Consider the following 17252-nt stretch of genomic DNA (forward strand, 5'->3'; position numbering starts at 1 on the left):
CTTTCTCTTTCCCTTCTCCTTCTAGTACCCCGTAGTACAAATATTAGTACACTTGATATTGTCCCCATCATCTCTTAAACTACCCTCTTTTAAGTTCTTTTTTCTTTTTGTTCTTCAACATGAGTGATTTCCACTATTCTGTCTTCCAGATCACTGATATATTCGGTATTTTTTAATCTGCTCTTGATTCCTCCTAGTGTATTTTTCCTTTTAGTTACTTTTCTTCTTCAGCTCTGATTGATTCTTTTTTGCATTTTCTACCTCTTTGTTGAAATTCTTAGTGCATTCATCCATTCTTCCAAGTTCAGTGAATATCATCATGACCACTGCTTTGAACTCTTTATCAGGTAGATTGCTTATCTCTGGTTCTTTTTCTGAGGTTTTATCTTATTGTTTGTTTTGAACATATACCTCTGCCTCCTCATTTTGCTTGACTCTCTGTGCTTCTCTGTGTTAGATAGGTCAGTTGCATCTCCCAGTCTTGAAGGAGTGGACTTATGTAGATGGTGCCCTGTGGGGCCCAGATGTGCAGTCTCCCCCTGGTCACCAGAACCAGGTACTCCAGGGGTATCCCCTGTGGGCTGTGTGTGCCCTTCTGATGTGGCTAGGTCGAGACTGCTACAGGCATACTGGTGGCCAGGACTAGTCCCTGATGCAGATGGCTGAGAGGCCCAAGCACAACTGGGGAAGGCTGTTGGGTAGAACTGACACCTTCCTCACCCCAGCAGCAGCTGCTTTGGGGGGGGCTGCTGTCTTGTCTTAGGCTGCCTGCCAGGTGTGGCTGAGCAGGAACCACTTCAGATGGGCACCTGCCGGAGTATGCACATTGGGCAGGGCTGATCCATAGGGGAATACCAGATGGCGTGAATGGTGGTAGCAGGGCACATGAAGAGTGTCAGAAGTGGTGCCTACAAGCACTTCCATTCCTGGAGAATGTCCCTATAGATCCCTGCCCCTCCTGCACATACCTTAAAATTAGTTAATAAATGTCCTTCACGTATGGCCCAGGTGCTTTTCAAACTGTTTCCTCTGTGTTGGGTCGGGGAACAAGTGAGTTTGTGGCCTGGCCCTTTAAAATGGGGAGGACCTCCACATTTGTGATTATTCCTGCCATTTGTATATCGCTGTACCAGGTGTGTGGATACTGACTAGACTGTGCCTCTGCCCCTCTCACCTGTCTGAACTTGGCTTTTTATTTATATTTTTGGTTGTGGAAGAGTTGCTTTGCTAGTATTCAGGTCATTCTCAAGAGAGCTTGTCTACGTTTAGTTGTAGTTTTGGTATGTCCGTGAAAGGAGGTGAGCTCAAGATCTTACTCCACCATCTTGATCCCCATTCCAACAGGCATGTTTTAACAATAATTATTTAAATGATTTTAAATAACCAGTATGTTACAATAAAAATGCAGCTTTTTCACTCTGCATTTTACTCGAAGGTAAACTCATTCTCCCCTGTGAATTTTCCAATAACATGTTTTATAGCATTCATTTTTAATTTTTTTCAGATACATTTCAACAGTATTTCACATTTGAAGTGGATGCCATTTGATTTGTGTAACAGGCTATGAATAGAAAAGTCATTTTTTTGTTACGAAATGAGATGGTTCATTTCTTCATTTCTTCTCTAAATATTTCAGACTAAATCTTAAGACTAGACATTTAATTAGGCAACTTTTCTTAAAACATAAATTTAAGAAATTGAAAAAAGAGCTTATGTTATTGCACTTGCTTTAAACTTAATCAACATGTTATTTGAACCATAATCCTCTTGTTACTTTCTGAGATATGTGCAATTTGTTTAACATATTTTGAGGATTTTCTTTGTTAAAGATAACATGAAAGTTTACACATATGACTAAGCTATGGATTCTCTCTGATGTTTAGAAGGAGAGACGTACACAAAGACTGCCGAAGTATAAGGTAGAAGTCATAATCGTTCTAATAGTCACTGGACCACAGAGCAAGAAGAGAAATTTTGACTGAGGGTATAGAGGTCTTCATGGAAGAGGCAGGATCTTATCTGGGCTATAAGAGTTACAATAGGATTTGAGGATTAAAGAGACAAGTAGAAGATTTTGTGACTAAAGGAACAAAGCATGCTCTGGGACCAGTGAGTAGTTTTGACATGCTTGACTCTGTCTAGACGAATGTGATAGTAGATAAGATCGGAAAGATGGTCAAGAGTCATCAAGAGATACTTGGATCAAATTGGAGTTTTATCCTGTGGACACAAGGAAACTTAAAGAATTATAAAGTTGAAAGTAACGTTATCATAGTTCTGCTTTTAAAATTGGGGGAAATGGGTTGAGTTGTTAAAATGTAAATGGAAACATTTATTTTGGTTCCTGCCCACCTTTTATTATCCTTATCCTCATAGTGGTTCTTCCTACTTCATTCTCAAATGTGGAAAAGACGAGGAAGGAATAGATTTTTAAAGTGAAGAGGCAAAAAGAGAAGTGAGGAGCAAAGGAATGATTTCTTCACTAAATTCTTCCTATGGTATTATTTTCTAGTTGCAGAATGTACAGTACGTTTTATAAGAACACTGTGTAGGTTGTTACTGGTAGATACTATTACAAGTTTTTATACTTGTGTCAGTAAATTGTATTCTCAAGAAATATGTTAGGGGGCACCTGGGTGGCTCAGTCATTAAGCGTCTGCCGTCGGCTCAGGGCATGATCCCAGGGTCCTGGGATCAAGCCCCGCATTGGGCTCCCAGCTCTGCTGGGAGCCTGCTTCTTCGTCTCTCACTCCCCGTTTGTGTTCCCTCTCTTGCTGGCTGTCTCTCTGTCAAATAAATAAATAAAATCTTTAAAAAAAAAAAAAAGAAGTATGTTAGGGGTTGGCGTCTCCTCGCCCTGACCTTTGCCAGAGGGGCCACAGCATCATGACAGGCTCTGAAGCAAGGCGGCAAGTGGCTTCCTGTACAGCAGGGGGACGAGTGCGGACGGAAGGGGGACGAGGAGGCGGCCGCCCTCCTGTAGCAGCCGGAGCCTGAGGACCAGGCGGCGAGCGGCGTGGGGGCCCGGAGCACGCACGAGGTGCACCTGGCTGTCCTCGTAGAGCACTGTGAGCCGCTGGAGGAGCCAGCCCCGGCGAGAAGCTCCAGAGGAGGTACCGGCAGAAGCTGAAGAAGTACGGCAAGAATATTGGGAAGGTCATCACCAAAGGAAGCCACTACGTGGTCATCGGCCTGCAGGGCTTCGTCGTGGCCTACCCCACCCCAGTCGGAGTAGCCACAGCATGGTCTCGTTTCTCCGCTAATGGGAGCTGCGAGGGGCAGACGCACAAAAATGGATGAAAGCTCTGCTCTGGGAGCCGTGCGAATCCACAACCATTTCTGACCTGAACCCACAAAATCCTTGGAGTAAAACAATGTCTTTCGTTGACTTGGATGAATGTTATAAATGGAACATCCCTGCGCATCTGCTGAGCTTTTCGTGACTCTAGGACATAGGTGGCCCCGATGGACAATCCTTTAGAGAATTAGGCCCACGTTAGGTTTGGGATTATAGTGTGCTAACACTGCAGTGTTCAGGTGGATGTGGCAGGGGGCTGGCATGGAGGAAGACACTTGACAGACAGGAGCAGAGTGGGTACTCTGGGTGGGTAGCAGAGTGGTGATTACAAGGGGGAAAGGGGATTTTGACCTGGACTAAGATGATTCGTTATGTTCTGGAAAGGTCATCCTGACACGGCGCTCACAGCCCTTGGCTCCCTCTGTTCTGGGGGCAGCTGTTTGTCACGCACCCCAGCTCCTTTCTCCACCCCTTTGTCACCAGGAGTTTAATTATGGTCTTGAGAAGAAGGAAGGAAGGAAGATCTCTTTGAAGGTGGTGATGCTTTGAAAACTGTTGATGACGTGCGTGACTGTTTAAAGCAGATAAAGCTTGTGATTCCCACCCCCCGTGACACGAATGTGCAGCTGGCGGCGAGGCAAGGAGGGTTGGAGAGGTCGCTTGAGCAAGTGCTCCTGTTGTGCCCAGGCCAGCCCTGTCTGGCTGTGTGTTTGAAGCTGCACACAGCTGCCAGGCACCATTGCCTACTCTTGACAACTGTTCAACACCTCTATGCCAAGCCACCAAAGGCGCGTTGTCTTGGGAGAGAGGGAGACACTACGACTGCAAGGAAAGTGTGCAATTTAGTAAGTAGGAGACAGGTGTACTGGAAGTAGAAACAAGAAAGCTGGTGGACAGGAGGCGTGGAGGTATGGGAGCCAGGTCTGATTTATCAGCCCTGGAAATCTTAGGTGGGCTAGGCTTCTAGCTCCAGGTAGGGACCAAGGATGCTGGGTGGCTAGGGGTGCCATGGCTGGTGCTTTAAGTCCCTCTGAAGCCTAGGAGCTCTCACTGGCTGCTTTTGTAGCATCCTTTCTCTTTGGTGCTGCCGAGTTTGTCTGCATCTCACCTGGATTCAGAGATCAGCGCCACATGGGTCCTGGGCTGGACACTCCCCCAGGATGACCCAGGGACTGCCTTTGGACCACTGGCCAAGGAGGTGAAAGAAAGAGGAGGCCCCTCTTAATATACCCCTCCGCAACCCCCATGATACGCCACCATTCCGACTGTTTCCAGAATATCCAGAAGTCCAAATAGTTGTTGCTGATCAATCTGTAGGGTGGGTGGCAACACCTAAGTTCCCCAGGCTAGCAAAGGAGGCCTCAGTGCTGATGCCTCACCGGTCGAGCCAACCAGGTGGCACCAGGATGTGGAGAAGATGGGTGGGGAATATAGACGAATGGACAGAAAAAGGAACTGGTGTCAGAGAAAGTTGTAAGTGGACATTCTAGAGGCTCGTGTTGAAGGTGAACTTGGATCCAGTTCTGCATCATTAATATTTGTGAGGAAAAGAGAAAACAAACAGTCTTGTTTTAACTCAAACGATGAAAGTTGTAATGGCACATTTTCATGCTCACGAGATAATTACAGTTTGCCTGGTCACGCTGAGACTCAGGGAAAAGAGACCTAAGTGGAAGAAAAAGCCAAGTACAGTTTAGTGGGAGAGCCAGGTCTTCGCGGCCCACGGGTGACGGGGAGGAAGCTGCCTGTGGTAGGCTTGGGGGATGTCCATCCCCCGTGGCCCAGTGATGCTGACCCACCCCGGAGAAGCCTACTGAGTCCCCCTGGGGGAATGGAAGTATGACCTGGAAAGGGACCAGAGCTGCTAAGGCCTGTCCAACAAAGACCTTCCCTGTGCCATCTCCAAATTGGAGACACATCAGGCCAAGCACATTTGGCCCTGATACGCAAATAGTCTGATGAAGAATTAACCTAGAATTTTAATTTGTCAGAACCTCGAAGGGATTGTCCCAGGAGCCAGATTCCTGTGTACAGAAGATGAACTTGTCCAAACTGTCACTGAGTGCTTATTTCCCCAGTGACAAGGACATCTATGTTGCAGGTTACCTTTTTGCCTTTTTCTCTGTCTTTAGTTTTGCTCTCTTTTTTTTTTTAATGTCCAGGTCCACACCCTACTGAGAATTAAGTTTTAGAGCTTTGCCTATACATGCTTGACCAAGAGGCTTCTTTTGTATCCTTTTCTTGTCCTATTATGTAAATAAAACCCTCAATTTGAAAGGAAGAGAGATAGATGTATATTTGGGTTACTTCTAATAATTTTGTAGGGTTAGTATGCTATTAAATTGAGGTAATAAACATTTAACTCATTAATTCAGTAACTTACCTGTTAAGAAAGTTGTGGAGTATTTTACTCATTCCCTTGGCAACATATTTATTTACTATGTGTCAGACACAGTCTTTACCCTCCTGGAGCTTATATTTTAGGAGGGAAGATAGATTTTAAACAAGTAATTATAGTTATTTAATCAGGATCCCAGTAAGTACTATAAGGGGAAAGAATAGGGTATTAGGAGAGCTGTTTTGGGGATTTAGGAAGTCTTTCCTGAGGGAGATATATTTAAGCCACAACCTAAAGTCGTAGTAGGCATTACCTAGATGAACAGCTGGTATAAAGGCCTGAGTTGAGAAGGAGCATGGCATCTTTGAGGAATTAAAAAGGCAGGGGTGGGGGTAGGAATGTGGTATGCCTGGTGTGTAGATTAGTCTGAGATAAGATTAGATAGGCAGAGTGAGACGATGAGGCCACACCTGGCGGTACAGGCATGGTAAATAGATTTTAGATGTCGTCTGAGTACGGTGAGTAGCTATTTAAAATAGGGTTTTAAAGGTGCCCGGGTGGCTCACTTGGTTAAGCATCTGCCTTTGGCTCAGGTCATAATCCCAGGGTCCTGGGATCAAGCCCCACATCGGGCTCCCTGTTCAGTGGGGAGCCTGCTTCTCCCTCTGCCTCTTCTGCTCCCCCTGCCTGTGCTCTCTCTCTCTCTCTCACTTTCTCTCTCCCACTCTCTGTCAAATAAATAAATAAAATCTTTTAAAAAAATAAAATAGGGTTTTACATACATCAGGCACATGGTCATATTTGTTTTAAAATGATTACTCTGGCTACGGTGTGGAAAGAGTTGGGAAGCAAGAAAAGAGATGGGACAACTAGTTAGAAACAGTGTAGGGAGGATGTTGGCATGGACTCGGTTGGTGCTAGTGGAGAGGGACAGATAGAGGAAGAAAATCATCAGACTGCATAAGGGCAAGGGGAGGACATACGAAACTCAATTTTCTGGTGTGAGCTACTCGTTTGGATAGTGGTTACATCCATGAGATAAAAGACCATGTTTGTAGGGGGAATATCATGTAATCAGTTTTGGCCATGTTAGGTTGTGGTATATATGTGAGACACTGACACGGAGATACTGAGTAGGCAATTGGATATGTGGAAATGGAACCTAAATTTAGTTATGGCCAGGTCTAGGTTTTAGGTTTTAGATGAACTCTCCCATATACAGAACATATCATGGTGTATTGAAAGTATGGAATCAAGAGGAAGGAAGTGCCAAGTGCCTCATGAGAAATCTTGACAGACACAAATAGATGCTCTGGCACATATTGTCTCCACAAAGTGATGGTTCTTTTACAACAACTTGATTTCAAGAACTGAGGTTACATTCTGGATTTTGACAAAAATATGTTTTGCTCTGTTCTTGTTGATATAGATTGATCGAACTAAAAAACCAGTCAAATTGCCTGAAGAGCATAGAATAAAATCTGAAAATAAAGATCACGAGCAGCAGTCTCCTCAGGATGGAAAAGTTGTTCCTGATCGTTCCACAAAGCCAGTATTTCCTCCTCCAACTGCCATGTTAACAGATGAAGAAAAAGCTCGTATTCATGCAGAAACTGCTCTTCTAATGGAGAAAAACAGACAAGAGAAAGAACTGCGAGAAAGGCAGCAAGAAGAACAGAAAGAGAAACTGAGGAGAGAGGAACAAGAACAAAAAGCCAGAAAGAAACAAGAAGCTGAAGAAAATGAAATCACAGAGAAGCAACAGAAAGCAAAAGAAGAAATGGAAAAGAGAGAAAGTGAACAGGCCAAGAAAGAAGATAAAGAAACTTCAGCAAAGAGGGGCAGAGAAATAACAGGAGTAAAAAGACAAAGTAAAAGTGAACATGAAACTACCGATGCCAAGAAATCTGCAGAAGATAGGGGCAAGAGGTGTCCCACCCCAGAACTGCCGAAAAAGGCAGTGGGAGATGTGCCCCAGGCCTCGGTGGCAGGAGACTCAAATTCAGGCAAGGTAAGCAGAAACAAACAGTACAAACTGCCAAGTAAGTGAAATCAATTGTTAGATAAAAAGATGACACCAAGGGCATTCCATAAATAGGACAGACCTTCTAAATGATTTTCTAGTGGGTGATAGATTTCTACTGATCCATCTGTATTTGCTCGCCTGCTGTCCTTTGGTTGACTGGGAATGGGATTGCTTTTTTGTCTGTGAAATGCAGTATTTCTTAGCAACTGGGATAACTAGCCACATTCTTTACTTCTACATGGGATGTATTGTCATCAGAAGACTTGAGTGAAATATAACCGGTGTGGAGGAGTTAGGTTTCAAATATGTATATGATAGAGCTTGTATCTGCTTAGAATATCTATGTCCAAAATGAGTGACATCTAAATGGCCCAACATTTATCTTTGTGTATAGTGATTTTTGTAGTCATGTCTGTGTCATTTTGTTTGTTGCTTCATCTAATCAATAATATTGGCAATAATCCCATTAATGTTGCCTTTTTCTGCCCTTGGCTGTTCCCCAAAATCTATTACGATAATTTTGGGGAACGTTTTCTGTTGTTATTCTTCTTTAACCTAATGATATCGTATGTGCTTTTTATTTTTTCCCCCCTCTGTATTATATAGTTAACAATCCCTTTCCCTTTTGAACAACAAATACATTTTTATAAGAGCAGGAACAGTTATAGCCCTTTTTACATGCACGTAAATGGAAATACATTTTTGGTAGTGTGAAAATGACTTCGGATAGAAGGCAAAATACCTTCTTTACAGAATGTGTCAGTCTTTACAACTTCTGAAGCAGCAGTTCAGGCATAGACCAAAATTAACAATTCATATTAATGGCATACTTACCAGGGAACACTTGCCTAGTAACCTTAACTATCAAAAATAAAGCTCTCTGGGCACCTGGGTGGCTCAGTCGGTTGAGCGTCTGACTCTTGGTTTCGGCTTGGGTCATGATCTCACGGTCATGAGATTGAGCCCCATGTTGGGCTCTGTGCTGGGCATGGAGCCTGCATAAGATTCTCTCTCTCCCTCTCCCTCAGCCCCTCCCCCATGTCACTCGCATGCATTCTTGCTCTCAAAAGATACACACACACACACATACACATCTCATGCAAAAGCCTTCTAAAACCTAAAATTAGAGAAATGAAGCCCATGTACTAAAATGCTCTCACTTTATTCATGGGAGAATCAGAATTATTGAGCTATTACAATTTAAATATTATTCATCGAGTACCTATTATATGCCAGGTATTTTTCCTATGTTATCCTTCTAATGATAAGTTCATGAGGTATTCAGTTTACAAATAAAATTGGAAGCTTGGAGGTTAAGTAATTTGCCTAAGAGCCCATATGCAGTGAGATTCCAAAGCCACTTTCTTTCTATCTTGCTTCACTTAGAGGCAGACGGTCATAAGAACTGAAAGCATTCATGTTTCCGGGGTCTTTTAGTGTAGGTGCCAAATAGCCCTACAAATCTAAGTAGCCCTAAAAATCTAGCCTTGAGACTGTCACATTAGTCTTTGATATTTCCTATAACACATTGAAAAAAAGATCATATATATACAATATATTGTATGCTCTTTTAAAAGTAGGCAAAATATGTAATTTATTCTGGAATAAATTTTATTAAAATCGTCACAAATACTTAGTTTTTACTTTACTATAGTTATTTTTTATTTTATTTATTTATTTATTTTTTTTTTTAATTTTTTTAGAGAGACAGCCAGCAAGAGAGGGAACCCAAGCAGGGGGAGTGGGAGAGGAAGAAGCAGGCTCCCAGCGGAGGAGCCTGACGTGGGGCTCGATCCCAGGACTCCAGGATCACGCCCTGAGCCGAAGGCAGATGCTTAACGACTGAGCCACCCAGGCGCCCCTACTATAGTTATTTTTTAAATAAACTATAAAATTTAAGTGAATTTTTAAACGAACCTATGACAGATTCCAAGAGGATATGAAATGGATTTTGTACTTTGGAATATTGTTCTGTATGAATATCCCATAATCTCTTCATTCTCTTCAATATGTTCATTTTGGAGAACATGACCACTTTGAAGGCAACCAGATCATGTGAGGTTAAAATAAAAGGACAGTGCTCAAAAGAGGTCATGGTGAATATACACCAGTGACCAGCAACTTACACTTGACATGTATCATGAATCAGTGCTTCCCTATCCACTGCGATTTGCACACTCCCCTCTCCCCCCACTGATTCATCAGTTTCTTTTCTTCTTTATCTTTAGTGGTAGGAAATCCAACATCGGCCTATCGCCTTTAATTAAAAATGTCTACTTTGAGGGGTGCCTGGGTGGCTCAGTCGTTAAGTGTCTGCCTTCAGCTCAAGTCATGATCCCGGGGTCCTGGGATCGAGCCCCACATCGGGCTTCCTGCTCTGCTGGGAGCCTGCTTCCTCTCCCACTCCCCCTGCTTGTGTTCCCTCCCTCGCTGGCTATCTCTCTCTCTCTCTGTCAAATAAATAAAATCTTTTTAAAAAAAAAAATCTACTTTGACAACAAAACTGAATAAACTTTTCAGGGGTCTCATTTTTTTTTCTTTCATATTTTCAGTCTGATGGATTTACTTGTATTAGCTAGTGACTGACAGGCAAGTTTATATTGGAGGACAGTTATTTTCTTTCACTTCTGAAATTTTGATAATTTTACAGCCTGTTAAGATTAAAGGACAACCAGAAAGTGGAATTCTAAAGACTGGAACTTTTAGAGAGAATACAGAAGACACTGAGAGAAATAAGGTAAGTAGTAGTTCATTGGGGGCGGGGGGGACACATGGATTCTAACCATGTGGTTGTCTTTACCATGTCATCATCCTCCATCTTAAGATCTGCTTTCTGACGAAATCTGTGCTATCTTTCATAGCTGTTTTTGTTTCTTTTTACATGATTGAGCCAGCAGTAGGTGTTTGTCTTCCTATTTAAAGTACAATAGTATATTCTACCCATTTTATGAAATTAGAAAATACCTAGGCCTTACAGCAGTTCTGCTTCTAGGTATATACCCAAAAGAATTGAAAGCAGGGTCTGGAAGAAATACTTACACACCAGTGTTCATAGCAGTATTATTCACAATAGCCAAATAGCCAAAAGATGGAAGCAACCCAAATATCCATCCACAGATGAATATATAAATAAATGGGTATATACATACAATGGTGTATTATTATCCAGCCTTTTTAAAAAGGAAGAAAATTCTGAAACATGCTACAACGTAGATGAATCTTCAGGACATTTTGCAAGTGAAATTAGTCACAAAGAGACAAATACTGTATGATTCCATTGATATGGGGTGGTTGCCAGGTGGATGGGGGAAGTGTGGGAGTTGTTTAAATGGGTGCAGTCTTTCAGTTTTGCAAGATGAAGAGAGTTCTTGAAATTGGTTGCACAACACTGCAGATATGCTTAATGCCACTAACCTATACACTTAAAAATGGTTAAGATGACAAATTTTATGTGTACTTCATCACAATTTTTGAAATATTTAGGTCTTATATAAGACATCTTTGCCTTTGTTTTTGAACTTTATCGAGGTATAATTTGCATACCATAAAATCCACCCATTTTTAGCGTACAATTCAGTGTTTTCAGTTCAAAGTTGTGAAACAAGTATTAATCCAGTTTTAGAACATTTTCGTCATAGTGCCCAGTTGTAGCCATTCCTTGTTTTTATCCTAAAGCCATAGGCACCCATGATCTACTCTGTCTCCTAGCTAGGTCTTTTCTGGGCATATCATTTAAATCTAGCTGTGTGTGTGTGTACATTTTATATATATATATATATATATATGGTCTTTTGCATTTGTCTTTAGCTAGTATAATTTTTTGAGATTCATCCATGTTGTAACGTATATCGTAGTTACTTCGTATTTGCTGAATAGTATTCCCTTATGTCGATATACCACATTTTATTCATTAACCAGTTAATGGATATTTGGATTGCTTCTGCTTCTTTTGGGCTGTTATGAATAATGCTGCTGTGAACATTTGCATACAAATCTGTGTGTGGAAACATGTTTTCATTTCTTTTGGGTTGACACCTAGCAGTGAAATTGTGTTTTTGTTTTTTTAAGGAAACTTCAAAAAACCACCATCATTATGGGCTTGTGCATACACATACTTCCCTTCCCCTTGCTGGCGGTATTCGGACTTTGAGACCACATAGAGTTCTTCATTTTTAAACTTGATTTTAAAAATATTAAGGGCAGCCAACACAAGTCTTTCTGGTTTTTTGGACGGGTAGCTTCAGTTTGTATATGGCAAAATTTAATTGATTTTTTTTTTTTTTTTTAACTAGGCTCGAGAGCCTTTGACAAGAGCACGAAGTGAAGAAATGGGGAGGATCGTACCAGGACTGCCTTCAGGCTGGGCCAAGGTAAAACTCAAAAATTAGCACATAAATAAATAACATGGTCATGTGTTCTTATTTAAAAAGCTTTTCGTTTGTTTGTTTATTCTGTATCTTCTCTAGTGCAGAGTCAATTCTGTTTCTTCATTAAGGAGGACATAACTCATTTCCCTAACTACAGCAGGGTTAGATTTCTCAATATATCCAATCTGAGATGCTGGCTACAATGTGTGAGCATTTCTGGCATTTTCATTTAGAAACAGTTTATTTAATACCTGAAGTTCTTTGGAAGTTTTATAGAAGTGATTATTACCATCTGATCAAATTATTTTAATCCAGAAGTCACCTTAGCAGTGGAATACTTTTGAGTGACTTTTTGTTTGTAATGGTCTTTGTTTTATGACCTGTTTTTTGTTTTTGTTTGTTTTCCATTTAAGTTTCTTGACCCAATCACTGGAACTTTCCGTTACTATCATTCACCCACCAACACTGTTCATATGTATCCACCGGAAATGGCTCCCTCATCTGCACCTCCTTCCACCCCTCCAACTCATAAAGCCAAGCCACAGATTCCTGCTGAGCGGGATAGGGAACCATCCAAACTGAAGCGCTCCTACTCCTCCCCAGATATAACCCAGGCTATTCAAGAGGAAGAGAAGAGGAAGCCAACAGTAACTCCAACAGTTAATCGGGAAAACAAGTAAGTTTATCCTAACTCTTAGAACTAGAATAATCTGCTGTATTTGAAAACGTTTTTTTTTAAAGATTTTATTTATTCATTTGACAGAGATAGAGACAGCCAGCGAGAGAGGGAACAAAAGCAGGGGGAGTGGGAGAGGGAGAAACAGGCTCCCAGCGGAGGAGCCTGGTGTGGGGCTCGATCCCAGAACGCCGGGATCATGCCCCGAGCCGAAGGCAGGCGCTTAACGACTGAGCCACCCAGGCGCCCCTGTATTTGAAAACTTCTACTCTAAACATATCAGTTTATTAATACCAGGGAGTCAGAAATTTCTGAGGATGACTATACCAGCCATTGTTATTTAGCACAGAGGAAAAAATGAATGGATTAAATTCTTTGGTTTTTATCCCAGTGCTAACTTAAATATCAGGGAAGATTATCATAATAAGTATTAATGTAGATCTAAAATAATATAATTACTATACTTTAGGGCAGCACGGTATGAGGCTACCTAGAAGTTTTTCATAAACCTCCATGGTCCCTAAATTTCTCATTACAGACCATAGTCTGTAGGACCGTTGAGTTTATCTTGTTGCAACTCTCAGATTCCAAACTTTTTTTTTTTAACTTTACCTGTAATGTGGGAGCAAACTTAAAATAGTATTAAAATAACGTATTGTATGTATCAGCTCCTAATCCTTACTCTGTTCCCTTTTCCTTCATTGCACGTCTGCTGTTCACAAGTAGTGAATGATCAGTAGGTTCAGTTAATTTTCCCCAACTAGTATCTCGTTTAGATGTATTCCTGCTGTGATCCCTCCAATGCTCCTGGCTTATGATTGATAGATTTATGAGGAGATAATTGTCAAATCTGCTTGTCACTTCTAATCTTTACTTTTAGGGGGAGGGGTACAGATGGAAGTATAAATAAATGGGTTTATATTAGGGCTCACTATTAAAACTGGTAAGATTTAATTCCTTCTTGAATCATCATTCTTATTAAAGTTTGTTAAAGACTTAAAGTTTTTGAAAACAATCACACATGCGGTTTCTGTATTTTTTATATGTATTCAGCAGGAGTACATGAATGCATACACCTGAGCACATGTGAATAAAAGTTCGGAACATAGTTTGAACATAGTTTAATCTGTTCTTAATATTCCTTTCAGGGGTGGGAGTATGCTTAGGATCAATAATAAAAGAAAGATCAGTTAGGATTTTGCTTAATGCTCTCGCAGTTCTAGAAGCTCCGCAGGTAAGTCAAATACACTGAATAACAGAATCTTAAAGATATTCTCTAGCCCACTGCTGTGCAGGCTGGTAGTGGTTATTTAGAATTGTAGCAGGTGTGACTGAGGAGCTGAATTTTTCATTTTAAATTTAAATAGCTACCTGTGGCCAGTGACTCACATTTGTCAGCACACCTCTATGTTTCAGGTAATAGTACCCAAATAACCCCTGCCTCTTCTGGTATCTGTTCCACAGTAATAAACTTTTTATTCTTTGTTTGGCATTCTGGTTGAGCTCAACATTTGGTAATGCTAAACTTCATAGGATTATTTAAAGGAATTTGAAAGAGACTTCTCTACCAGAAGACTCTACCTGTTCATGAGAAGCCAGGGAATCTGTCTCAAGGTGTAAGAACCATAGACTCACATAAGAGGTTAAATATACTTGTTTTTTTGGGGTCACAGAACATAACGATGTTACCTAGATAATAAATGTCTTGTAAAACCCAGTACCTTATGACTGATTAACAGACTGGTTACAAGATTACTGTGTCCTCTGATACCGGTGCTGGAATTTGCTACCATTTGTAGTATGAACCTTAATTTTAGCTGCTGTGTGTTTTAAGACATCGTGTACATTTTTTCTTCCTCAGGCCAACATGCTACCCTAAAGCAGAGATCACAAGGCTTTCTGCTTCTCAGATTCGGAACCTCAATCCTGTTTTTGGAGGATCTGGACCAGCTCTCACTGGACTTCGTAATTTAGGAAATACTTGTTATATGAACTCAATACTGCAGTGCCTATGTAATGCTCCACATTTGGCTGATTATTTCAACCGAAACTGTTACCAGGATGATATTAACAGGTAAAGAAATTTCATATTTGTTGCAATATAGCATTAAAAGGGTCATCTAACCACACTTCCCCAGAGAAGTCAAAGTAGGAAAGGGGAAAAATATCTTTATTCTTAAGAAAAATGTGAGAAAAGCCTCCTCTGACTGGTAAAGGACAGACGGGAGAGGAGCAGTGAAGAAGGCGGAACCCCAGTCATACCCCGCAGCCTGCTGAGGAGGAAGACCCGGTGCGGGGTTCGCAGCCCAAAAGCAGCAGATTGGCGGGTATAATCCAAGTAAGATTCAGATGAGTATTTGGTAATAAACCCGTCAATAAATAAATACTTTAGTGTTGGGTTACAGTATATAAAGAATTTAATATTTACCTCAAGAACCCACTGTACCTTGACTTTTAAAAACTATTTTTTTTGTGACTTTATTTGCAAAGATCAAATTTGTTGGGACATAAAGGTGAAGTGGCTGAAGAATTTGGCATAATTATGAAAGCCCTGTGGACCGGACAGTACAGGTATATCAGTCCAAAAGACTTCAAAATCACCATTGGGAAGATCAATGACCAGTTTGCAGGATATAGCCAGCAAGATTCACAAGAACTGCTTCTGTTCCTAATGGATGGTCTCCATGAAGATCTGAATAAAGTAAGAAATTTGATTTTTCTAAGTTGTAAAGGCTCTGTAGGGTTGCTCAACACTGTAATTTTTACAGCAATTTAAAATTATAGTTGGTGATTATTCAGTGATAGTTTATTCAAATCTAGTGACTTTGTACTAAGGCAGGGAACTCTAAAACAAATTTATCTGATAGGTCTAATATTTTAAAAGAAATATATATTTGCTTACTAAAATGGTAGGTTGTATCATGAGAAATTATAAATGTTGAAATAGTTGTTGGAGATAACTGTGACCACATGTACGTGAAAGTAAATCAAACACAAATTTTATAAAAGATGAGCTGTAGACCACCCAAACATCTTTATTATTATATATTTATATATTTTATATAATATCTTTTTTATCCTTTTTTCTAAAATACCTCATGTAACCAGAGGACTCATATGAAAAGTTACTGAGGCATATATCCCTCAGATACCTTTGGGATCAGTGTTACCGGTGAACACACACACACACACGTGCGTGTAAATATGTTCTGAGTATGTATATGTGAATATATATAAAGTATATGTGTGTATCCATCCATGAGCCTAGGACAATAAATTCTGTCTAGTTGTAGCCCTAATCCCCATCTCTTTTCAAAACCAAAATTTTCAACATAAAAAAGTTAGTACATTCTTATTTAAAATTTTTCTTTTAATTCCAGTTAGTTAATATTAGTTTCAAGTATACAGTAGAGTGATTCAGCACTTCAGTACATCCCCCGGTGCTCATAATGACAAGTGCACTCCTTAATCCCCATTCCTTAAAATTTATTAATTTCTGTTTAATAAAATAAGAAGTCCTACAAGGCGCTTGGGTGGCTCAATCAGTTAAGCAATCGACTCTTGGTTTTTACTCAGGTCATGATTTCGTGGTTGTGGGATCGAGCCCCACATTGGGCTCTGTGCTCAGTGCAGAGTCTCTCTTCCTCTCCTTCACACTCTTTTCTCTCAAATAAGTAAAATCTTTAATTAAAATAAGTCATACCCTTCTGATAAAAAGTAGGGTTGGAGGAAGGATTTTTGGCAGAATTTTTTTTGTAGTAATGAGATTAGAACTCCATGAAAGGGAGCAGAAGTGTTTCTAAATCTGCAAAGTATATTCCATATATTCTTTCAATTTTATAGTTAAAATTTATCTAAAAGTCGACATTAATATTAATCTTATTTCCAGGCTGATAATCGGAAGAGACATAAAGAAGAAAATAACGATCACCTGGATGACTTTAAAGCCGCAGAACATGCTTGGCAGAAACACAAGCAGCTCAATGAATCTATTATTGTAGCACTTTTTCAGGGTCAGTTCAAATCCACAGTACAGTGCCTCACCTGTCACAAAAAGTCTAGGACATTTGAGGCCTTCATGTATTTGTCTCTACCCTTAGCTTCTACAAGTAAATGTACATTACAGGTAAGCTTGAGAGAAAATGATTTGTTGAATAAATGCTGTTTATATGCATACAAACATATACTTTATTCAGCAATTTCTGCTCTTCACCCCTATAAACATTTTGTGGGTAAAACTTACAGACATAATTAAAACAAAATTTGTGTATTAGAAAAATCTAAAGATGTTTTAAAAGTTTTCCTTTTTAAAAGATATTTTCCTATTAAATATTCTTTCAGAATTGGTGTTTTTTAAAGTTTGCACTTTGAAGAAGTTTGAAAATTGTATATGGATTTTTTTTATGTTAGTCACCATACAGTACATCATTAGTTCTTGACATAGTGTTCCATGATTCATTGTTTGCATATAACACCCAGTGCTCCATGCAATCCGTGCCCTCCTTAATACCCAGCACCGGGCTAGCGCATCCCCACACCTGCCTCCC

General features: G+C 40.3%; 1 protein-coding gene across 2 annotated transcripts in view; it reads left to right on the forward strand.

Moving 5' to 3' along the window:
• Positions 1 to 17252, forward strand: part of USP8 (ubiquitin specific peptidase 8) — a 74250-nt gene that overhangs the window by 53413 nt on the left and 3585 nt on the right. The window contains exons 11-17 of one of the 2 annotated variants that reach the window (XM_045812026.2): positions 7066 to 7647; positions 10313 to 10399; positions 11955 to 12032; positions 12443 to 12705; positions 14567 to 14779; positions 15196 to 15406; positions 16595 to 16831. In XM_045812026.2, coding sequence (XP_045667982.2) covers positions 7066 to 7647; positions 10313 to 10399; positions 11955 to 12032; positions 12443 to 12705; positions 14567 to 14779; positions 15196 to 15406; positions 16595 to 16831 — 1671 coding nt within the window. The remainder of the gene's footprint in view (positions 1 to 7065; positions 7648 to 10312; positions 10400 to 11954; positions 12033 to 12442; positions 12706 to 14566; positions 14780 to 15195; positions 15407 to 16594; positions 16832 to 17252) is intronic. The other variant, XM_045812027.2, reaches the window with a different exon arrangement.

This window comes from Ursus americanus, chromosome 36 (genome assembly GCF_024610735.1).
Source record: "Ursus americanus isolate L20-20 chromosome 36, mUrsAme1.1.p, whole genome shotgun sequence".
NCBI classification, from domain to species: Eukaryota; Metazoa; Chordata; class Mammalia; order Carnivora; family Ursidae; genus Ursus; species Ursus americanus.